The sequence below is a fragment of the Pezoporus flaviventris genome, unplaced genomic scaffold, assembly GCF_033815535.1.
Source record: "Pezoporus flaviventris isolate CSIRO_AGI_PZ_B2104156 unplaced genomic scaffold, CSIRO_AGI_Pfla_v1 ptg000037l, whole genome shotgun sequence".
NCBI classification, from domain to species: domain Eukaryota; kingdom Metazoa; phylum Chordata; class Aves; order Psittaciformes; family Psittacidae; genus Pezoporus; species Pezoporus flaviventris.
Genome location: NW_026892585.1, coordinates 17,273,524 through 17,297,896, shown reverse-complemented (window position 1 = coordinate 17,297,896; position 24,373 = coordinate 17,273,524). Strand labels below are relative to the sequence as shown.

Here is a 24,373-nt window from a genome sequence, read left to right as displayed (position 1 = left end):
ACAGAGCTCGCACCAAACACAGGAGTAAGAAATGCATCAGTGCAGTATCTGCTTACTTGTTCTTCCATTTTGGACACACACATACAGCAAAGTTTCTTTGGGCCCTAGAATACATAAACACAGGCAGATTTGTTCACCTGAAATAAACGTTGTCTTCCAAAATGCAGTATGACAACCCTGGCAGCAAAGCCACCCCTTTCCACCTCCTTTCCCCTAGCCTCGGGCTAGCCGTAGCTGAAGTACAGGCTCTTCTTCATCTCTCCGTTCCCAGGTTTCAAACTTCCCTCCTTCTCTCTTGCACCCCTTCATCTGAGGCTGCATTTGCTCCAGCTGCTGCTTCTTGACAGAAGGATTTCAGATGCCCCTTGAATGAAGAGGCTCCATGTAATAAAAGCATCTCCAAGGAGAAACATTTATGAGCTCCCCGCACAACCCCCCCAGCACTTTCCTTGGTCAGCATGCAGTCAGGAACATCAAAAAGGGAGTCCAGACCCAGAACCTTGTGGTTTTACTAAATAAGAAGAGCATATGTCCATGCATTGGGTAGATAAAAAGCTTTTATGGAAACAGATTTGATGCTACTATCCCTCTGTCCTTGGGTTTCAGAGTCTGGAGGAGCAGCTGAGTGACAGACCAGTAAGTACCTAAGCCAGCTAGGTTGTGTTTTATCACACAGGAGCTTTCAAAGTCCATTATGTATTATCACACACATTGAACCACGGGGCACTTGCCCAGACTGTCAGTGACTGTTTTACTTGGTATTTTCACCTGGAACTCGGCTCTTGTTTCTTTCGGGTCACTTTTTATTTTTAATTGACCTTGAATCATTAGTTACAGCCAAACAAAATCATAACTGTGTAATACCTGACTCCTAGGAAATGATTTTCAGTCTCTGCCACTATGGAATATCTTATCTCACATTCAGAAAAGGTCTAAAAACTACAAAGTATATTGGGAATGCATTTAAAATAAATAAATCAATTGTTGCTACATCACCTACTATCCAGAAATGTGTAATTGCTGAGTGTTTTTAGCAGAGTTTGCTCTGTAAGGCACACCACCAGTACAAATCTGGTTTATAGTTTACTTTGTCCAAAAATCCAGGAGCTGTCAAAAGAAGCAGACAGTTACCAGAGTTAAAGCACATTATTTTGCTATCAAAAGAAATCCTGGGGATCTTTAATCTTGCTTCACAAGCCCTGGACATGGTAAACAGTAAAGAACATTTCCAGTTGTGCCCAAGCCTATTTCCACATTAGTACAACCCTACCTGTGCTAGCCCCATCTCCCAAAAGAGAATTTACATTTTATCACATAATTTCTTCATCTTCATTATGCAAAAATCATGTGTTCCCTAGGTAAATAGCACGAATTGCTTGACAACAAGCTGCCTCCCTCTGTAACAGAGCTATGGGAGACCAGCCGCTGAAAATCCGCTTATCATTACACAGTAAGGAGAGGGAGAATACCAGCACAGTCCTGCTTTTTGCATATTTAAATACAATGTGGCGTGGGACATGGGCAATGCAAGCACCTGCCTCTCACAATACCTCTTTCGACCCTTACAGGGCAAAGAGGACGGGCTCCCGGTATGTCAGCGAATGCAGGGCAGGAGCCCACATGGCCCCACCAGAGGTCCTCAGCCCTGAAATTAGATTAAGAGCACTTTGTTCCCCCTCCTTCGATAAGACAGCGCGTGAGAACAGAGCAGCAGAGCACCTCCTCGGCCCGAGAGGAGCTGGCTTACTGGCCCGAGGTGTCAGCATGTTGGCTCCTGGCAAGGGCTGGGGGAAGGCAGAGGGACCCCAGCATCGGCTCTGGGATAGCACCTTCGAGTCCGCTCACCACAGTGCAAGGAGTGGGGTGTTTATTGGTGTTATTTTAAGACAATCACAGCGTCCCGTCACCTGGGGCTTTGGTCTTGGCGGTGTTGGCGTGACACTGCATGCGATTCACTTGTCCACATGAGGTGCTGGGCTCCCCACAGTGTCTGGTCAGGCCCGGGGGGGCCGCTCCACGTTGCCAACGCGGCCAAGCGAGGCCAACCTGGGCTGTGGGGCAGCCGCGGGCTCCGGCCCCCTGTCCAGTGGCTGTTCCGGGGCAAAACCGTCCCTGGGCTACTCGCCCCCTTGGGCGGCATGGCCCGCGGCACCGCCGCCGTCGAACACGTCGGGGCTGTCGGCCAGCAGTGAGGTGCGCACCTTCCGCCTCTCCTTGAAGCGGCCCGAGTGCGAGACGCGGAGGCTCCGCCGGTTGCCACCGCCCGCCGCCGCGGCCTCGCCGCTGCCGAACGGGACCGACTGCTCCTCCCTGCCGCCGGGGTTGGGGGGTTCGGCGGGGGCGTCGCTGGCGGCGGCGGGGGGCGGCGGCCCGGCCGCCGCTTCCTTGTGCTTCTTCTTGCTGGTCAGCGACTTCCACCAGGGCCCCGCCGAGCCGCCCTTGACGCCGGCGCGGGGGGCGGCGGTGGCCGCGGCGCTGTCCGCCATCTCGGGCTCCTGCAGGCAAGAAGAGGGCGAGGGCGGGCTGGCAGCCGGGCACCGGGCCCCTCCGCCGCTGTTACCCAGCGCGGGAGAGGCGGGCAACGCTTCCGGGGGAGGCGCGGGTCTGGCATCGGCAGCCGGGGGGGGGGGGGGGGGGGGGGCGATGTCGGTCTGTGCCCCTGGCCGAGCCCCGGTGACGGGCTCTGAAGCGCTGCCCGCTTCCCCGTGCGCGATGGACAGTTAAATCAAGCCCCGGAGCCGAGCCGCGGGACACGCTCCCTGCCCGCGAGCCCCAGGAGTGGACCCCGAAGTCCGGTACCTTGGGGCTGCTGCCTCCCGCCGGGAGCCCGTGTACCTCCTGCGATGGGGCCTCTCTCGCTCCCTCCCTCCTCCCCTCCCGCCGGTTCCCGGCGCAACAGGTACAGGAGGCAACACTGACCTGCCCGCCGCCTGCGGGAGCGCTCTCCTTACCCCCAGGGGAAGAGCGGTCGCCCCTACGGCTCCATTGCCGCGGCCGGGAAGGACGCAAGAGGCCAGCAGGAGCGGCGGCTCTGCGGCCGCGGCAGGTGTCGGCCGGCCCCCGGCTCGTCCCTATGGGCGGGGCGGCAGCGTGGCCGGCCCCGGTGCCCGGGCGGCTCCCTCTCACCTGCGCGGCTCCGCCGGGGCGGGGCGGGGCGGGGCCGGGCCGCAGGAGGGTCCGTGACCCCCTAAAGGGACACCCTGCCGTGAAGGGACAGGGATGGGGTTGGGGGGGACTTCGGGCGGGTGAGGGCGTAGTGAAAGCCCGGGCTGAGCAGCGGAGGCGATGGGGTCAGCCTGCGTGGCGGACACGGTAACACGTTCTGTGCATGCACGCAGCGGGTGCGCGCAGGTGAGGGTTTTGCAGCGTTAGAGAAAATAGAATTGTCTTGAATTGCCTCTGTGAAAAACCCAAGGAGAATGTAGCTGGCCCACTAAGAGAGGCAGTGCCGTCTCATATCTTTACTTGAACTGGCTTAAAATTGGGATTTGAATTTCTGCGTGGTGATAGATTGAGAGCAGCCCTGCGGAGAAGGACTTGGTGGTGTGTTGAATGGAAGCTGAACATGAGCCGGCAGTGTGAGCTTGCAGCCCAGAATGCCAACCGTATTCTGGGCTGCATCAAAAGGAGCGTGACCAGCAGGTCGAAGGAGGTGATCCTGCCCCTCTACTCTGCTCTCATGAGACCTCAATTGGAGTATTGTGTGCAGTTCTGGTGTCCTCAACATAAAAAGGACATGGAACTGTTGGAACAAGTCCAGAGAAGGGCCATGAAGATGATCAAAGGGCTGGAGCACCTCTACTATGAAGACAGGATGAGAGAGTTGGGCATGTTCAGCCTGGAGAAGAGAAGGCTTCAGGGAGACCTTTTAACAGTCTGCCAGTACCTAGAAGGGGCCTATAAGAAATCTGGAGTGGGCTTTTTCCAAGGGCATGTAGTGATAGGACAAGGGGGAACAGCTTTAAACTGAAAGAGAGGAGATTTAGATGAGGTAGTAGGAAGAAATTCTTCACTGTGTGGGCAGTGAGGCACTGGCACAGGTTGCCCAGAGAAGCTGTGGCTGCCCCATCCCTGGCAGTGTTCAAGACCAGGCTGGACACGGCTTTGAGCAACCTGGTCTAGTGGGCATTGGCAGAGGTGTTGAACTAGATGATCTTTAAGGTCCCTTCCAACCCAACCCATTCTATGGTTCTATGATTCTATGATATGGCCATACAAATGTTTTTACCTTGTTTTGTTCATCCAGAAAGGAGAAGGAAGATTTGCTTGTACCACACCACGTGTTAGAAATGGTGATTTGTTCTTTGGAGAGCTCTGCCCTGTAACACACACTTGATGCCTAACACCCCTCCCATGACTTATTTGTACCTTTAGAGAAAGAGAGCACCAGCATCTCTCCTCATCTTGTGTCCCAGGGGACTGCCTAGGAAAAAGGGAATTTACAGAGAAATAAAGGTAATAATTATTTTGAAATGCCTATTTCACAATGTTATTGTTTGACATTTATAGCTTCCATTCTGGTTACAAGCTTACACAGAACATTCACTGCTGTATTACTTACATTATTTTGATTACCATAGACCTGACCTCTTAGCTCACATAAAGCCAGACTTATATCAAATTGGTGCATTTTTTTCCCAGTCAAGCCTGTTTCAAAGAGTCTCTCAGTGAAAGAGGTTTGTCCTTTTCGACACTGCTGAAAGCAGGGCCTGCTGAAAAGAGACAGGCAGGTTGGAAAGCTTTGTAAGAGACTTGCGTGTGGGAGGGTGCTGCCTGTGTGTGTATGTGGTGGTGCAGAAGGACAACAAAACCTGCTCTGCATTTCAAAGTCACTGCTGGGAATCAGTCACAACATGCTGTTCCACAAGACTGTCACTAAGGTTAGTGTTTATATGAAAACAGCTCTGACAGTGAAAATGTATGTCCTGCCCTTTTCTTGCTGCAACAGCACTCAGTGTGTTCCTTCACTAGGCATAAATTTACAATGTTGATATAAAAAGGTAAAACAATCCACTCTTTTCAATGCATGGAAGTCAGCTACTATACTCATTAATAAAATTGGTCCTCTATCATGGTATCTGAAGATAAAAGTAAGGTCCTGTTCCTACAGCAGAACAGAATACAAGTATTTGTGGCTGTTGACACCAGTACCCTTCCTTCCTAGCTCTTCCTAGGCCCTGCAAAAAACCCCAATTCATCCAGTATCCATACTCCTGAGCAGAGAACCCACACACTGAGCAGGGAGAGAGAGTTGATCATTACTGAGGCCAGCACACTGCAGTTTTTGCAACTTCAGTAACAACTCGGTTCTTTAGGCTTTAGATTTCCAAAGTCTGTCCCTGATCCCTACCCTGTGAAGCTAATGTCTGGAACAACAGAAAACCTTAACTGTCCTGTACTGACACTGGCCCTCCTAATACTGAGAACTGGGCAGCATGCAGTAGTAATAACACAGGTTCCTCAGTATTTAGGTACCTAACCTGTTACCTTGTTATGCATACCTATGGAACCCCAATCTCTTGATGTTCTTGGGCAGCAGCATGTGGTAAATAATACAGATCTTCATGCACATTGGTCATACCCATGCCTGCCATACAGTAGAACAGAAAATCAGGTATCACCAAATATTACCTGCAGCAGTTTATGTTCTTCATTATCTACAGTTTAAAATCCTGGAGCCAACCCTACTCCTCCTAACCTTTGGATTAATAACAGATGGCTCATGCTTTCAAGAAAGAGAGAATACTCTGACCCTCACCTCGTCAGGCTTTGCAGAACTTTGATGGGCTTGGATCCTGCTATCCCCGAGTCTACTGCAAACTGAACCCTGACTGGTTATAAGTGAACTGAACTGGTTATAAGTAGCTTCTCCACTTACAACCAGCTTCGCATTTCTGCTGTAGCTTATAAAGCACTGGCTCCAGCTGGCACAAGCTTTCTTCCTACCTGTAGTCCTTACAACATCCTGCAATAATCCAGGGCCTTGAGGCTTTGAACTCCCAGTCCTGGCTCTAGCTGTAGCATCAGCATAATTATATCCAGAATACTATGCCTTCAGAGAAAGATAATGTAAAGTATGGCTCCCATGCAAGATCCATTGATGTCCCGAATCTGCAAGCCCCAGAGCATTCAGCTATAATCATAGTTCCCTAAGGTTCAGCTTTCTGAATCTCAGCCATGATCTTTAATCAAGGAATTAATCTCTACAGCTAAAGAACATAAAATGGAGATAAGATTGAGAGCATCAATACATGAGCCCTATAGTCTCTTCATTGCCTTTAGATAGCTGTAGGGGATATAGCAATATAATTCTGCTTTGAAGATCCAGTTAGATGGCATTCTTCTCCTTGTGTGTTTGTGAATTACCTTCCTACTCAGAGTTTTCATCAGTTCTTGGTTATTGGCAGGAGGGTCTGTTGGCACTCAAATCATCCTCCCTTTTCTGCAGACCTTGACTCTGTGCTTGTCAATAAAGAAATAAAAGGGAGCTGGGCCTCTTCAGCCTTGAGAAGAGAGTGGGACCTGGTCGATGTGCGTAAGTATTTGATGAGAGGGTGTAAAAAGGATGAGGCCAGATTCTTCTCGGTGATGCCAAGTGATAGCACAAGAGACAACGGGCATGAACTAAAACACAGGAAGGAACATGAAGGAAGAACTTTACCACACGGGTGATGGAGCTTTGGAATAGATTTGTGGCCACACAGGTTCATGTGTACAGCAAGATTTGGGGATAGTGCAGCATCAAGGGAAAATGATGTAGCCTCTCCAGCTGCTGACACTCTGGGCAGCTTGAACAGCTGAAATGCCCACTTGTGGACCCTTCTGCAAGCCTTCCTCCCAGCCCCATCTCCTTTTCTGCCCCCTCTGGCCCCAGCCACTAGCAGGATCAGGGCAGCAGGCTGCCCTTGCCCTCTGCATGTGGGAGTGTGATGCTGGCAGCAGCTGAAGGTAGAGCAGGAGAGGCTGTCGGCTGTCTCCATCTCCAGGTGGGAAGAACAGGGAGACAGCAGCAGCCTAGTTAGGTTAGGAAAACGCTCTCCCTCTGGGTATGAGTGCAGGCAGGGCCCTGTGTGCAAACACAGTTAATCATCTCACAGTGTCTCATTTGTACTGCACTCACTCTGCAGTGTTTGAGCTTATCATAAAAGACACAGCTGCTCCATGTACTCTGCAAACCGCTCTCAGTACCTACCTTCATTTTCACCTCCTTACAGTGTGACTTTGAGCCTTCCTTCAGGCCAGCTGTTTACTCCTGCCACCTCTCCAAGGTCTCACTAAAACCAGAGTTTTGCCCAACACTACACACGGAGTCCCTCGTGTATCCTAAATTTGACAGTAATGCACAGCTCAGGTCTTTCAAGCACCTTATTTCGGAAGAGATCCCAAACCTGATACATTCCTCCCCAGAGTCTCAGTCCAAGTGCCCCTGCAGCCCTGTCTCCTTCATTAAGCATAAACATTGTGTGAGCTTTGAGTCTGTTAAGTGTATAGCAAAGTGTAGTCTTACCTCTTGCTTAGAAATAAAATGAAAGTTTTGTGCTCTGTTAGACCCATTGCACAGCTTAATTTGACATCAGCTTGGAGAATGGTGAGTTGAGAGCAAAACTCTGTCTGCTTTGTAGCTTCATTTTTAGGAAGTCTTCCTGAGGAAACAGTATCTGCACTTACACTCTTTGTTTCTCTTGTTTTGCAAACTCTTCCTTAGAAATTTCTACATCCTTTGTCTAATTCTAATGGTATTTGACAGCAGAGGAGAGATCATTAAGTTTCACAACACTGGTCTCTAGGTAGAGGAGCCCTAAATTGGTGTCTTAGTTAGTTCCCTGTTTGGTTTTGACTGCCAGCTGACTTTTCAGTACACTTTGGAGTCAGACAGAGCACATGCTGCCTTGTCTCCACCGTGGTGTTCTCAGGAAACAATTCCTTCACTCAGCTGCCCTGGAAGGTTTGAAATATTTAAACCTGACAGCAATGAGTCTTGCATAGACAGGTATAAAGAAGAGATTTCAGCTGTTCCTCAGCACTCAGGGAAGTTACCACCTTACAAACCATTAATGTCAGGGCATATTTTAGTAATTGTGGCTAAGACACCTCTGCTTTATGGGGTCAAGTTGTCTCACCCCACAGCTCCAAGGATGAGCTATAAGGAGGTGCAGAGTTGCCTCCATCACATGAGAAGATGGGACTAACTGAATGGCAGGTGGGATTCATGGGTGGATGCCTGCAGTAGGGCACTGCCGCTGCACCCACAGCACTCCACCAAAGGCACTCCACCCACAAAGGCACTCCACCAAGTACCTGGAGTGGAAGAAGGTTACTGCCCAACATCGAGCGCGGGCAGGCTCCAGTGCAGTCAGACACAGGTATCTCACCTGCTTCCAGAGGAGCAGAGCTGGTTCCACTCAAGATGAAATGACCTCCAGGGAAGTTACATCAGCTTGAACATAGCCTCATGGAGCGTCTCTCAAATGACTCTTACTACTCTCTCGTGCCTCATGTGAGAGAAGTTATGCTTTTATTGAATGCTTTGAAGCAAAGGAAAGGTTTCGGTGTAATTAATTTTTTTTTCCTGTGTACTGAAGTGTAGCCTTCCATAAATATCCTTTTTCTTTTGTTTTAGTAGTAAGTTTTACCGAAGTAAGTCTGCTGCCTTTTTATTTCCTTGAATGGTGGATCTGGAACAGAGACAATCCGATCTCAGAGGTCCTGCTTGGCCCCAGACGCAGCAGTGACGGCTACAGCAAGTCTGACATGAGATGAAGCGTGAGCACAAGGTGGCACTAACGAGGTACGGAGGGGACAAGGTCCCTTCACCTCCATGCTCAGTATGCTGCTGAGGATGCTGGGCATTGTTAAATCAGCCAAGACAAACATGAACAGTTCATGAGATATTTGTGTTTTAAGATGCATAATCATACCTTTCCCTCTGTCCAACAGATTAGAATGTCTGCTCTCTGAAGACTCTAAGCATGGGTTTTTTTAAACACACAGGTTTGTACTGTCACTGAATCCTTAAGAGGAGATGTGTGTGGAAGACCCCAGATGGTGAGATATTTCAAAGCTACCAGTATGCTCATAGTAGAGGGAAAGGGAGAAGCAGAATGGCTTGCTTGTCTTCCTACAAAAAAAATAAATGAAAGGGTTCTAAAATACTGCTCCTGCCTTAAAAAAACCCTAACTCATTACTGAACTGACCAGAAAAAATAAAGAAAATCATTGGTAATTCAATAAATATTGAATACAAATGTTTGTGTTCAAGGGAGTAGAAAGTGCTCTGATGGCATTTTGGGGTATTGGTTGGATTGATACTGTGATTCATTGCTCACTTGAAGTTTTACACAGAGGCTTTTCAGGATGGTCACACATAACAAATGTGTGCATAGGCTTGGCTGTGGTTGTGCGGGCATCCAAGTGCCAGCCTGGAACTGCTGACATGCAGTAAAACTGCTCTAAGTTTTCCCAGCAGGAAAGTTCCCAGCAATGTCAGGATCGTAATTAGCGATTGATTTTCATCTGGCAGCTTGCCATCTGGTCAGAGCGACAGACACCAGAACTCTTTAACACATTTAATGGGATTTCTCCTTCCATTTACACTATCATAAATTACAAAGCATATTTCACTTCACAAAATAAAACCATTTCCAGATCATTTTTATGACAGTATTAAGTAGTACATAACCTACAACAAATAGTCCTGTACAAGGCAGGAGGATCTATGGAAGTATTGGGAACTCAGACTATTTAGCATTTGCTCTGCAATCTGGGTTAATCTATCTAGCCCTTAGTTATTTCTCTAGGAGACGACAAGTTTACAGCCATACCCTCCACCTCCCTGCATTATCATAGTTACACGTATTTTTCAATTTGAATAGAAACATGTGCTCCCTGAAATAATTCAGGAAATGGCATCACTGAGTTACCAAGCATATGATACAAATGATCAAGAGGAAGGGTTATTAGGTATTTTTTTGTACTGAAAATTGAGTATGGTAGTAAAGTATATGTTGATTTTCTATGCTTGCAGAAAAATCTCATGCTGAGAAACAGTTGTAACATTAGGAATAAGTTGCAATTAGACTATGAACTCCATAGGTGTGAGGGGCGAAAAATAGTGAAATTTGGTAATAATTAAATTTACCAACCCCCACATTTTCTACTTTTTTCTTTTTTTCTTTTTTTTTTTTTTTTTAAAAACAAACCATTGGGAAACACATTCAAGATAAATACCTACATTTTTAGCAGATTTACTGTACATTTATAAATACAGAAACATGACAAAACAGAACTCGCTTTTTACAGAAAAACCAAATCCTTCATATTGAACCCAAAAAAGTGCTAACTTTTCAGCAAGGCCAGAAAATATCCAGTGTCCCAGCATCACTTAACTTACATATTTCTGTAATCCAAGAAAAATCTGGCACGTGAAACTGATTCTACCACCAGGATTTTTCAGAAATTCTCAATACTGTATTTTACATGGGAGTTAAAAAAAAAAAGGAGAGAAAATACTGTGTGTTTTGGGAAACAGCAAATGACTAAAAGTGTACAGTGTTAGGATGCTAGTGCCTAAATGCAAAGAAACTTTAGGAAAGCTGGAATACACACAAGAAAACAAAAAACTCATAATACAAGAGGTATGTCAGGATAATACTGCAATAGTAGTAATTGTTTTCATTATATCGTAGCAAAAATGCAAGAAAAATTATGTGGAAAATAATCAATGCACCGCATTGATTTATAGTTTGCTAAAATAAAATGCTGTTTTTTCAGCTAGGTAAAGTAAAAATATCTTTATAATATAGGTTCTGTTTCACAATTGACATATATAATTATGTCTCATGGAAAGGGAAATGTATAGGCGTATACAATTAACACTGATTAAGTACCTTTTTGCTTCTCTAGCCATATTAAAATATGTTTTGTGTTTCTTAATAAGTTAACAATAAAATTGTTTGCAGCTTCTCAAAACAAATATACATCTGAGGCAAGGCAAAAGACACAAGGTAAGAGGATTTTTTCTGACCTTTTTTGTTTCCCTTCTACAAAGAGGCATATGTCTATGAGACATAGGCTTTCCCTAACCATTTTGGCATCCATCTGCAACTTTGCAGAAATTGAAGTGCAGTCAAGGAACTTTCTCCTTTCTGTTTAAAAGAATTTAAAGAAATGTTTCTCCTTCAAACGAATTGTTTCAAAACAAATGGCTTTGAAGATTTGCCTCTCCCTGTCTAAAAGAGAACATCTTCATTTTCTATTAAGATCTGCACAATTAACTTCTGGTACCGCATGTCATTCAGCGTCGCAAGGGTACTGTCCTCTGGAGGTCTCATTAAAGTAGGCCCAAACACTATTCCCAGGTTTTCAGCATTCATAAAATTATCCTTTTCATGCAAGGTAACCCTAAAATACAAGGGAAAAAAAGGAAAAGTAAGTAGTTGTTTGCTTCCAGAAGAAAAGGGTATATGCATCTTAATGTGCAGTCCTGCTTTCACATCAAGCATTGGTAGATAAGGACATTTTTCAGTAAGAATTTTTACTTTCGCTCATTATAGTAACTGCTTCCACAGCAAGTCCAATGCAGCTATGGTGGAGCTGAGATTTCCAGTGCCTTGAAACTTCCCTCATGTGACTCTTAAGTGATTTTTCCACCTTTAGGTGATAAGAATTAGTGGCAATTGCTTTTTTGAGAAGTATAATCATGATTTAAATGATGATGTGTGGAAGCAGTCCCCTTATGCTACAGGGACTACAGCTCTCTGGCACTTTGTGCTTGGTGTGCATCACACCAGAGGTGTGGGTGGGCTTCCCAAATATGAACCCAGATCTTATATTGATTACCATTGCCCCCCATGCTCCCAGACATGCTTCCAGCATGCAGGAACCTACCCCTTCCCACATTTCTGCCTTGCTGACTGCCTCAGGCCAACTAGCATCTGAGTGATTACTTGTTATACTTTAGGAGAAGGCTCAATCCTGGAGCAGCTTGGAGAGCGGGCTTGCTAAAGTCAGGCTCCTACAAATGCCATTGATCCTTGACAGAAAAAAGGGGCAGTTCTAGGAAGGAGCCCAGGCTGTTTTGCTCCCTGACATGGGTCATACAATGTAAGAATACAAGAATAGGCAGACTATGTGTGACTGGAGCAGGGACCACCAAGGACCGGCCAAGCTGCAGAGAAGTTAGCCTTGATTGGAAAATCAGTCAGGGCTGCTGGAAAGTGTGCTCAAGGTTTTCCTCCAGGTAACAGAGCTGGGCCATATCAGTGTTGTCCCAGCAAGCCTTTGGCATTCAAGTTTGGTTCTGAGAGTGCTTTTGCACTGCAGTGTAGACACAGCCACAGTCCCTTGAATGGTCACTGTCCCTCCCGGACCAGATACTTGCTATTACTAAGTCCAGCATAAGTTCTCTGTGGAACTACTCTGCCAGGGTTGACCACTTCTGGTATTGGAGCCAGCTCTCCTGGGAACAGCTGATATTGCCCCGGCCATGGCAATTCCAAGCTGGGCAGCAGTGGATTCACTCATGCCATAAGGGGATGAACAGGCTGAAACCAGAAGTAACCTGGTCTTTCCTTGATTGCAAGGTCTTTAGACGACTAGGTCCTGCTCCTACTATTGGCTTTCTGCAAGGAGTGGCTCTGTCACAGAAAAACACTGTTCCTCTTTGCCTTCAGGACAGAAGTCCATTAATGCCCCTACTCACAGATGCATCCTAATCTTCTAGCACAGAGACATTGGTTGGGCTTTGCAAGGAGAAAAGACAAACCAAGGCTGCCACCACTGTGCAAGTGTATGTGTAACATCCTGCTTTCTGTCTGTGGATGTATGCAGCACAGATGTTGAACAGCTATTCAGTACCACATACATCTTCCTAGCATCTCTGTGCAGGAGTGCTTGCTGGCACAGGGAGAAGACAGAGGAGATTCACAGCTTCACTGCAATGTCACCATGGATGGAGCTGTACGTATTTCACCACATGGGGGACTGCTCGTGCTATTGTATTCCCTTTAGTTTTGAGCAGAAAGTTATCACAGAGATAAGTGAAAAAAAGCAATTAAGTCATTGACTGACAAACTCCATTTTCATTGCTGACACTGTCCTTTGCTGGATTTTCCTGTGCTTTTAACAACAACACAGTGCAGTTTCTTTTCTGTTGAGAAACAGTACTGGTGTAGAGGCTGTGATCCTGCAGTCTTTACATAGACTCCTTGAACGGGCATGTGTTTTCTCCATGCAGGAAGAGCCCTATGGGGCTGGAGCTGGGACTCAATGTTTAATCTACAGAAGAGGATAGGCTGAACCTAAAGATCCTTTCCTCTTTCATATTCAGATCTCTCGAACAAATTCTCTATAGGAACTAATATGTGTAAAAAAGTAGGCTCTGCTTGATTCTTGCCTTAGCTGTGATGTGAGCAAACAAACCTGATTTCCTTGCAGACACTGAACGGCATGGTCTGGGAGAGGAAATACATTGCGTGACTTGCAGGTATTTGAGAGAGAAGCTTGATCAGCTGTTTGGACTATTTCTGTCTCATCCATAGCTCAGCTCAACAGCTGAACCAAAGCCTGTGCTGCAGTTCATGAAAAAGAAGGTAGGCAAGTTAATACTTGCCTGTTATGGATTCTGTGTGCAAGTTGCTTGTCTGCAGCCTCCATGGGCTTTCTTAAAAGCCAGCATGGTTCATCCCGAGTTGTCAATGTGTGCGTGCTGACAAGGGTTTATATTTGCACATCTCATTTCTGCAGAGTCCGAAGAAGTTCCAGCATGCCCCAGTAATGTCTTATCGAAAGGAAAAATTACTCAGTTGTAATGACCTGAGCTGACTCAAAATGAGGAAAAATCTCTGCATAATGAGAACACGATTGAGCATGAAATGCACTTCACACAAGCTCTCTGATGGAATTTTATGTGACTTGAGGCCTTTTTCTTTGTAGGTTGGCATTAACAGTGCAGAATGGTGCAGATCAAACCCAGAAAATACTTCAAATTTGCAACTGTATTGCAAGTGCTGGGACCACTAAGCAAAGATCAAGGATTTGCTGTATAAAGGGTAAGTATTCTATTCCTGCCTTATCCCCTTTTCTGTTGATTCCAAGTAGCACTATAAACTTTAACGAGAGACAAGGGTCATCTTAGGCAATGCATCTTCAAATGAAGGCCTGCTTTGAGATGACAGTGCCAGTCTTTACTCAGCTTTGATTTTTGAAAGCTTACAAAGAAGACTTCCTGGGGCATGTAAATACCCAAAGTAGCAAAGTGGAGTCAGCATGGTTTTGCAAAACAGTTCTGCATGAAATTAGTGAAAGTGGGGCATCCTCTTTGGAGCACTTCCTAGTTTTCCTAGGTATCTAGCTGAAAACTTAGAAAACTCGGCAGTACACTCCCAAGTTACTTCAGAAAATGAAATGTAGGCCTTATGAATCCATATGTATGCGTTATGTATGCCTAAAGAAACTTTGTAAAGTGAAGGAAGCAGAGTGTGTTTAAAACTAAAACAAATATAATGGGTAAGGGCCTGTATTTCTTTTACTAGCCATATAAAAATAGGCCCTGTTTGATTCTCGGCTTTACTGTGATGTGAGCAAACAACTCGCAAGAGACAGCTCTTTCCTTCTAGGGTTATCATTTAAGAAGACAAATCAGGAGGTAAGGGGAGGCAGAAGCAAAGCATGATCTAGTGACTTATTGCAGCACATCTAGTACCTACAATTCCAGTCTTTTTCAGCTATTATCTGTCTCAGAAAAGCGTGACAAATCTCAATTAACTCTTCAAAGGTTTGCACTGATCTTCCAGCAAAAGGATCTATGCTGTATATGTGCATAGCTTCTATGCATTTACACAAACATAGCTTGTCTGCTGATTTATAACATTATTGTTTTAGTGGCAGTGCTCTAATGGAAGCTTTATTGGCACTTTCTGTAATTCTCTCTTTCAAAGCAGAAAATTGTTAAGCTCTTCAAGAATTATCCTGCATGCCAATTAACTTACTTTTTGAGATGAATCATTAGGTATCTAAGTGTCTCGTAGTGAGCAGCAGGGAGTAACATCAACACTTCATGTATTGCTTCTAGTCGTTCATCAGGATTGGAGATTTCTGTTAAAACGCCAAACACGATTAATGTTAATAGGGCTTTCCATTTGTAAACAGCCATAATTCAGGAAGCGAACTTATTATTATGGAGTCATTTACAAGCCATTGCGTGTGCTTAGAGGGATAAATACTAAACTCATAAAAATGGAGCTTATCAGCAACTGCCGAATCCTCAAAGAAAAAAAAGCTTTACAAAGAAACCAGCAACAAAGACCACCCAATAGGTATCTTTACGGTGTGTAGCTCTATCTACAGGCTTGTATAGGTACAGTACCTGAGTTTTGTTAAGTGCTTTGTAATGCTCTGCCCAGAACTGACTCTCTAAAATCTTGTGTAAGATTACTTCCATTAAGCTTCAAAACCAGATCAGAGTGTGGGTATATGCCTTTGGAGACTATGCTTGAATATGTAAGTTTAGCTAGAGATTGAAATGACATGGAACGGCATAAACAAAGATTTTTGAACATATTTAAATGTGTAGGTATCAGTGATGGGAGAGCATCAGTGCTCATTTAAGAATGTCTGTCAATCTCTCTAAAAATCCGATCAGGATTTACAAGTGTTTTACATGAAAAGTATAGATTCCTAGGCTGTGAACTGAGCCAGAGATATTTGCTGCATGACTTTTAATACAAATGGCACTAGGACCCCAAAATTTTAGAAAATTAAGAATCTCTATATCCTGCTTTTAAGAGATTGTTGTATTTACGTGATAGGAACTGCTTCCTCTGGGCAAGTTCTTTGTCAGACAAGTGACAAGAAACAATTTCTCGGCCAAGGAAGGAGAGGACAGTGCAGGAGAGAGGTACCTGTGGTTGCAGGTGGGGTAAACCAGAGGGGAAGGGAAGGCAGCACAGTCACACAGACGGACCACTCTTCCTGCTGCTTATTGATACACAGGGTACCATTTCAAAATTGTTAAGGATACTTTTTTAAAGAAGAAAGCATTTTACTTCTTAGGTACTTCAGGTCTTTGACATTTTTGCTAATAAACTGAGTTTGATGCAATCCATCTGGTGAGTTTTCATTAAGGACTATCATTAAGTGGAAGGCTGTGCCCCGGAGAGCAGAATTTGAGGCAAAATGGTGGGGAAATAGGACACACACTCAAGGCTCAAACTGTTCACTCAGCCCTTACCCCTCACTCATCACTCGGTCTTGCGCTGTCAGCCAGAACTGTGGCCATGACACCAATCCCGGGATCCTCCCAGTGTCAGATGCAGCCCTTGCAATGGGACTGGACATTCTCCCTCTTGGCATAGAATTTGAGTCATTTGCAAGAAAAACCCTATCCCAGGGCATGCCTTGGCTTCACTGACTGGTACTGAAACCACACTTTCTGTAACTGGTCAGTTATTTTGATACCCTACATTTACTTTTATTTTTTCAACCTGCATGGTGTCCCATCTGATTAGCAATTAAGCAACAGTTTCTTGTGTAAGATGGGAATAGCAGAGAAGCAATGAACAGAACAATGCCCTTGCTTCCAATTTGTTACCTGTCTTTCTTTTCTTTAACATGGACAGCTTTATGGATGGGAAATGTAATTAAAGATTGATACAAATTACTATGCAATACTTACTTGCTGCCTCTATAAACTTGGAATAGGTGTCGTAGGTGATCACAGGAATGGGTAAGTCTCTGAAGTATAGCTTCAGTGCTCCAGCAATGATGTTTATGTCTGGATAAATACCGGCAGAAATATCAGCCTTGTCACCATCTGGAAGAGGAGAAAGAAATCTTTTTGAAACCAGGCTAATTTTGACTGAAGCAAGGCAAGGCTTCTAATGTAGATTTATTGTGTCCAATCTGACAAGAAAAAACAACCTGATAGCATTTGGAAGGCTTAAATGAAAATATATTGCTACCAAATTGACTGTATATGAATGAGGAATGGTAAGATCTTTATCTTTTAGCAAACAATTTATTTGCTTACATCTTTTGGAGGTGCTGATGATTACACCAACAATATCTGCAGTTTACCTTCTCACACATAATGTTTTAATGCCAGATGAAAAATCATGTTAATAATGTATTTATTGAATTTAGCCCGTTCACTGAAAGTAAGCTATTAATAACTGGTTCTGATGTTGCGCTTTGTATCTGCAGATCAATGCACAGGAGTATGAGCCACTCTTCATTTTTCACTCAGGTAAACAGAGGCACAGAGAAATAACATAAATTTTCAGTGATCCTCAAGAGATCAGTGGGTAAAGTCAGAGTAAACATCCAAATCTTGTAAATCTGCACCAATCTATCTATACTGATTAGCTAGGAAGAAAGTTGCCTTATTTTCTGGATGTCCTCTAATCTCTTAATATTTGACTTACTTATTGCAAAGATTTGAATTTAAACAGACAGCTATGGCATTTAGCTGTACAATTTATTCTGAAATGTGTTAAATGAGTATGGATGCTTGTAATGCATAAAGAGTTAAATAGATGAATTATGCAACAGAAAAGACATACATTTTGTTTGCTGCATACTGTAACACAGTCAGAATTTCATTATGAAGCACTTTTAATCCCATGAGTTTAACATTTACAAGTGTTGCTGGTAAACCCTTGACCAGCGCATGGCTTGCAGTGAGTGACATTACAAGAACTAGCACTGATCACTGTTATTTTTCAATTTCAAATGACTACATCTGTTCTGAACTACCTAGTACCCTCATGCCCACATTTTTCTCCAGACCAAGAAATTCTGCTGTCCTCCCTTCCTGGCCCTTCCAGTAGGAAGACGGGATAGGACATTGGTCAGGCAGGGGCTGGGGCTGTTTGGATTTAACCCCCAACTTTATTTCAGGCTTCTTTGACATCAGTTATACCCCGTAGTCCTTATTTCCCAAGTAAAGATATAAGCTCTTTCCTCACAGGAGATGGTGAAGATTAGGAGCATACAGTGAGTAGGGTGATGTGAGGTTCTGCTTGCTTGAACACCAGAGAGGAGTTTGTTATGTATCTCCCAGGAGGTGCAAGCTTTGGCTGTCACCACCGAGGTGCTGACATGCAGTAAAGCCATCGCCTTGCTTGTCTCTCAGTAGTGCTTGTAGACATGCCCTGATACAGACAGATGAGTGGGTATGCTTGATAGATGGTGTCTAAGATGGTGATAAAGACTTTCACAGCAGGGTAAAAGAGTTTATATTGACTGTAGACATTTTATAGAAACCTATGGCATTAATCTTGAAGGGATATGTCCTGTCCGATGTATGCACATAATTCTCATTAAGACTAATAGCACTACATGTTCTCATCAAGAGGAGATTATATGCTTAAGTGTTTAAAACAAACAGCCTTTCTTGATGCAGCTGAGCAGTCTGAATACATCCATCAGCATTTAATTTAATATAGCATCAATAAGCCCTAGGAGGATGTTTACACTGCCCCAATCTTTTGTTTAATCCACACGTTCCAGGCACAGTAGCATTAGTCTTGTAAAGCTTTGTGTGGAGAGCTCTATTTAATTGATGGACACTGAGCACTCAAAATGCTCCACTGAAAACAGATACCTCTAAGGAGCCAGCAGCTGCATCAGAACAGATACAGAAAAGCAGAAGCTTGAATCCATTATCCAGGTCACCAGTATACTAAATGGAAGTGTTATTTATTTAGTACTTTACAAAGCAGCCCAGCAAGCTTCCTTAAAGGGGTACTTCAGCTAGAGGTACTTCAAACTACAGTGTACTTCTAGCATCCCTCTTACTTACATATTTGCTTACTATAGGAAAAATGCATTAATTCCTGAGTCAGAGATTTTTCTCTTCACTTCAGAGACAAATATACAGCTATTGGAAATGCAGTGAAGATTATTTTAAAGTGAGTGTAACAATGCAGCTGCTGAAATATTCCTACATGTTTCTGCAGTGGGTATGTAGGGGGAGGGGGTTTTTTACTTTACTTTCATAGAATCATAGTTTGCTAGATTTTGGTTTTTCTTTTCTTCTCCCTTTCAGTTTCAGCAATTGAAAGCCCTTGAAATTCATTGTCAGTAAAGTCATGACACATGTTTCACAGAGGATCTTCTGCAGTAGCATACTGTATGAACTACGCCTATTTCATATGGTACCTTCTGCATTACCACAAACATTTTTTTTTCCTCTTTCAGTACAGTAACTGAGACTGTGATTTGTATTTTCAGTATCATCGCAGTGACCATATGTTCATACAATTTTTATAAATTTTTGGATTTTTTTGTTCATTTTCAGCTTTACAAATGTAATTCTACTCAAACCCTGTCATTTCTCTTTCCCTGTTACTCTGACTCTCAACGTATTTTGTTGCATTATGTTGAAGTTTGAACAGCTCAAGACAAAGAAAGTCTTTATTCTGTTCCTTAAAGGTTTCAGCTGACTTTGGATGCTATAGAAATATATATCAATAGTTTTATTAGAGAACAAAACAGAGTATCACATTCTTAAAGCCTCAGCTATGCTTTCTGAATACTGAATTACATTTCTATGTAAGTTCCTTTTTCTTAATGCTTTGTTTTCATGGCAGAACCTTTGCCATGCTAACGTGCTGCTTTGTGGGTTGTTTTTTCCTTGCATTTGACAGGTTTTCAGCTACACTGTCAAAAAAGTGCGTATGATTTAGGATGCCTCTAAGTACTCATGTAATATTTAACAGCATCATATTTTTAGCAAGTGTATTGTACCAGCCAGTCACACAAACAAGTGAGAGGACAGAATGCATTGGTGACAATGGCAGCTGTGTGGATAAAGTGCACAATGAGGGTTTTCTGTATGCTACAACACCACAGCTCAACAATGCTGACAGAGAGCAACTGTCATTCTACAGCACCAACATTCACCAGATTAAATAAATCCACATTATTCCCCTCCTTCTCATTACAAAAAATCACTAAAATGGAACATTGTCAGTGCCTCGGAGAGCCTAATGCTAATTTACAGTAGGGGTATTTACACTGCTTAGGCTTTGGAAGGGAGTCTTAGTTTTGATCTCCCTGTTTCAAAACTAACCATCACAGCTTCACTGAGCCCAAATAAGATTATGTGGGATCCCATTCTCTTCCTGCGATGTTAACTTTCAAAACTGCCTTTGCTTTTTTGTTCTTGCTGTAATTCTTTGGAAGCAACAAGTGAGTGTCCCTTTGGCAGAGCAGAATTAGTCAGAGGGAGGGCTGGCTTCTCTGCACTGTGCCCCTTCAGCTGCACGTGAAATCAGTAGGAGAGGTGGGTACCCTGTGGCCAAGTCAGCCCTGCATCATCCCTGTATCATAGTCTTCTGGCTGCTGTGGCTTGACAAAGAGCTTGGGAAATCAGAAAGCTTGATGGTATTATTTGAAGGGTGCATCCTGGACATTAAAATGAGAGGACTCCTTGCTTGTTTATTTTCAAACCCATTTATTAAAAGCTGTATTTCCAGAGATGCAAAAGCACACTGGCATTCCAGCCAGGTGCCTGGTGACTGACTCAGAAAGAATGGGCTGGGAGGGAAATTTGTAATGGCAGAGTGCTCTGCTACTGCAGGCAACACGCCATATAATCCTTCTCATAAACCCCTCAACTTCCATTTCAAAACTAGTTAAGTTTTTTATCCCTACTCTTATTACAAGGTTGTTTCAGAGCCTTGCTTTCAGATGGTTAAAAATGGTCTTTCAATTGTCAAACTAAATTTATTCCTGGCCAGTGTACATACTCTAGTGTTGTGCCAAGACTATCCATTTAAAAGAGTTCTCCTTTCTGGTTCATACCAGCTTCTCCTTTGACAGCAACTATCCCAAGCTCTGTTGAAACATATTTACCTTCTGCTATGCAGTGTACTCCAGAGATGTCTGAGATGAGATAGTGATGTGGCCACAGATACGGCTATTTCTGCTGCAACACCTATCTATTTATCAGAACTGATCAGGAATTTTCCACTTGGTATTTCAGACACAGTTTTCACTTTATTTTGCCTCTTTTTACTTTTGCAAAAAGTATGTTAATTTCCCGTGATGAATGTGGACACAACAGCTCTGAAACTCCCAGAAACTTACCTTCTGGGCAGAAAGTGAAATTTGAACAAAAGCCTTCCAGGAACTGCTGGAGGTGAGACCTGCTACTTGGCTCTCAGCTCCCTTCTGTCCCAGCTCTGTCACCTGGTTCAGAGATCTGGGATACTCCACATCCTTGGGACAATCCACTCACTGCTGCTCTGGCTTCTAGAGCTAAGCAGGCATAACCAGGCAGCATGAAAGTGATCCTCCTACCCATTGGGCTGGGATGCAAAGGAGCAGGGGGTGCCTGTCTCTGTAAACTTGGATCTGACAGGGAAGCAAGCCCTGAGCTGTCAGGGTGGAAGCATCTTGCCAATTCAACCTTCTGCCAGCTGACATCCACCTTCTAGCTGTACAGCCCTCAAGTCAGAATAAAAAGTGTAGTTTGGTTTTCTTTAACCCCTTCCTGCTAAAAAAAAAACCCAAACCCCCAACTCCTTCTGCTTTTCCATCTCTGTTCAGGGGAAAAAAAACATTTTCAAAACTGCAAAGTTTTGAAAGTTCTGAGCTTCTGCTCTCTAGTCATGCAATTCTCATAACAAGGTTCCCTGTTCCACTGCCTTTAGCATTATTCATGGCAACACTCTCTCTTTCCTTTCTTAGCCCTTTTCCCTCATGAGACTGTTTAAAGAAAATTAAGATACAGCTTTTTATTAACTTATCCGCAATGGTTTTCCCCACAGCCTTTGTATGCAACTCGGTTCTTCCTTTCTCTGCTTCCACATTTATCCATTCTCTTTTTTCCTTTGGAAATCTGATACTGCTGCTGACCTTACTATTCCTGTTTCCAGATGCTGCCTTCTTTGCCAGTAAATCACACTTTCTTCCTTGCTGTGGGTCTAATTCAAGTTTGCATTGCCAGATTATGCCATGAGTAGAGGCAATAACAAAAGATATGCTGTCTGTAAAACTGAACTGACTCCAATGGTTGAAAGCATTTGCAAAGGAAGTACAGCTGCAGCAGTATTAAAGTCATGCTTAGACATAAATCTCCATTTGCTTTCTTCTAAATCTTTCCTCTCCAACCTGTGCTTCTCCTTCTGGGTTTCATTCAGGTTAGATACTTAGAGGAGAATTAACACACAGAACAAAAGGGTTTGCCAAGCCAGGTCTAACTGCAGAGAACAGAGTGGGACCTATGGGGATTGTGACCCTCCCAGAAGCCCTGCTTCAAGTGGCATGTCTGCAAAATGTATTTTCCCGTGATAGTAGTCATATATCAGTGTGCATCTCTGTCGCCTATGTGTGTATATGTGTTTATGTTCACAATTGCGTCATCCAAGACATTTTCAAACATGCATTATTTTTTAAAGGATATTTCAATACAGCATGAAAACAGTCACTTTGGAAATCCCTAGTCGGAATTTCCAGTGATGTCTGCATGACAAACCGTCTTCAATCAAGGAAGTATTCAGGCACAGTAAGTGTAAGATGTGCCACCCATAGACCTTGCTGGTCCTGCCCAGACTCCCCTGGTGCTCCCCACCTCTTGCCTGTGGGACCCCAGTCCTTGCCTGAGTAACATGTAGCTGTCTTCAGCTGCACCATGGCCATGCCTGTGCCTGGCCATTCACCCTTCTGGTCAGTCCCCTCACCCACAGGCTGACACTCTGGCTTGACCTGGACCTGCTTCATCCCCACAGGCTTAAAATCATTGGACTATGTCAGTCTCCCTAAACATGTTACAGGTAATAACTGAAAAAAATCAAGTAGGAAGGAAAACACTATTGATGGGGAAGGAGAAGAGTATGTATGTAACTTCTTAAATGTACTTGAAAATGTGCTTCTGTTGATGATCCATACTCTGCACCCACTCACATGTATACTTAAATGTGTACTTACACGTGAGCAGAGATTGTGTGCACAACCAGAACCAGTGTAATGAGCTAAATCATTTCAGAAGGGCTACTCGGATGGTAATCAGGCAGTGTTTTAATTCTTAGATTTTCAACATGGTGTACAATTAATCTCCTTAATGGTCCTCTTATTTGTTGTGCAGATGCAATCACATGCACAGTGGTGTGGTGCTTTCTACAAGGCTGCATACAGAATGATCTTCCAGTTGAAGTTCCTGGTTCTCATAACTAGATTATTGTACTGTAATGCACTACTAAATCTACTAAAGATAGGACTAAGAATTTTTCCCCTGGTACTAACTAGGCTCATACCTGAACTAGGAGCCCAGGCTGTGCTGCTAAGTTGAGCAATCATCCAGTCCCCTGAGCACTTAGCCTTCCGCCTAGCATTACTTACTGTTTAATTATTCCTTCCAATGATGAAATATGATTTCTTCTTATCAAAATGACTACAGATTAATTTAAGAACTCAGAAAAGACAGGGTGCTTTCTGTACTAATGCTTATATGCCTGTTTTGTTGCAATGGTACCTATATAAACCTCAGAAGAACTAAAAAGTCCTAGTACTGAAAGCTTAGATTAAAATCGTACAAGATTAAAAAATGGTATACCTCGATCAAAGGCCATTTTCACATCTTCAATGTGCTCAGTGAAGCCAGAGACTCTATAGAGGCCCTCGGACTTTAAACCTGAAACAAAAAGTTCTTGGTTAACTTCATTTCTGTAACCAACATATATTTAGGCTTAAAACCAATAAAGCAAGAACAAGAGAACAAGAACAACAAAATATTAATTATAATGTGAAACTCTGGAGCATTTAAGGAATGACCAAGATAATTTTTAATAATTTTTTAAAGACTTCTAGAATTTATGCTTCCTGATTTGGTTAGTTACATGGTTGATTATGTTAGAGGAAAATACTGCAATTTGCTAATGGTGGGGCACGTGATATTATCATGATTTATTCATTTCACATGGGAGATTTTCCTGGATTTGGCTACAATTAACAAAGCTTTAGAGGTCGCCTTTCCTTTTACCAGTTGCTTAATGATAAATAGCAATGCAAGTAACAGACTGTCTTTCCCTGTAAACACATTTGTTCCCAGTTTAGCTGTCAGATTTTACTTATACACAAATTGATAGATGTGATGGATATTGTTCTTCTCCATCTCAGTATGTCCCTTCTACTTGCACAACTCTCCCCTCATTGCTCCAGACCAACATTAAATGCAGGGCAGCCCAGCAGAGCAGGCAGAGCAAGGCAAGCAAAGTTACACATACATTATTTATTTTAAACCCAGAACTCCTAATTGTGACTGTGCACAGTGAAAACCTACTTAAAGGATTCAATACACTTCTTTGTTCTCTTAAGAACAAAACTGCTATCCTACATAGTTCTATGGCAGTTAAAGAAAGAAATTTAAAGA

General features: G+C 43.6%; 2 protein-coding genes across 5 annotated transcripts in view; both read right to left on the bottom strand.

Annotated features, from left to right (window-relative positions):
* Nucleotides 1-1,850: 1,850 nt before the first annotated feature.
* PRR15 (proline rich 15) lies at nucleotides 1,851-3,081 on the bottom strand. Of its 2 annotated transcripts, none has more exons than XM_061465062.1 (2): nucleotides 2,920-3,081; nucleotides 1,851-2,495 (listed from the first exon to the last, which is right to left on the bottom strand). In XM_061465062.1, exon 2 carries the CDS (start codon nucleotides 2,484-2,486, stop codon nucleotides 2,118-2,120), a length of 369 nt encoding a protein of 122 aa, XP_061321046.1. In that variant the 5' UTR covers nucleotides 2,487-2,495; nucleotides 2,920-3,081; the 3' UTR covers nucleotides 1,851-2,117. The 2 variants fall into 2 exon arrangements, with proteins under 2 accessions (XP_061321046.1, XP_061321047.1); XM_061465063.1 differs by lacking the exon at nucleotides 2,920-3,081 and adding an exon at nucleotides 2,800-2,837.
* A 6,470-nt stretch (nucleotides 3,082-9,551) lies between these two features.
* The window catches only part of CHN2 (chimerin 2), a 166,209-nt gene continuing 151,387 nt past the window's right edge, over nucleotides 9,552-24,373 (bottom strand). For all 3 annotated transcript variants that reach the window (XM_061464862.1, XM_061464863.1, XM_061464864.1), the window contains 4 exons: nucleotides 23,558-23,635; nucleotides 16,673-16,810; nucleotides 14,988-15,093; nucleotides 9,552-11,400 (listed from right to left, as the gene is read on the bottom strand). In XM_061464862.1, the coding sequence (XP_061320846.1) occupies nucleotides 11,229-11,400; nucleotides 14,988-15,093; nucleotides 16,673-16,810; nucleotides 23,558-23,635 (494 nt within the window). In that variant the 3' untranslated portion in view covers nucleotides 9,552-11,228. The remainder of the gene's footprint in view (nucleotides 11,401-14,987; nucleotides 15,094-16,672; nucleotides 16,811-23,557; nucleotides 23,636-24,373) is intronic.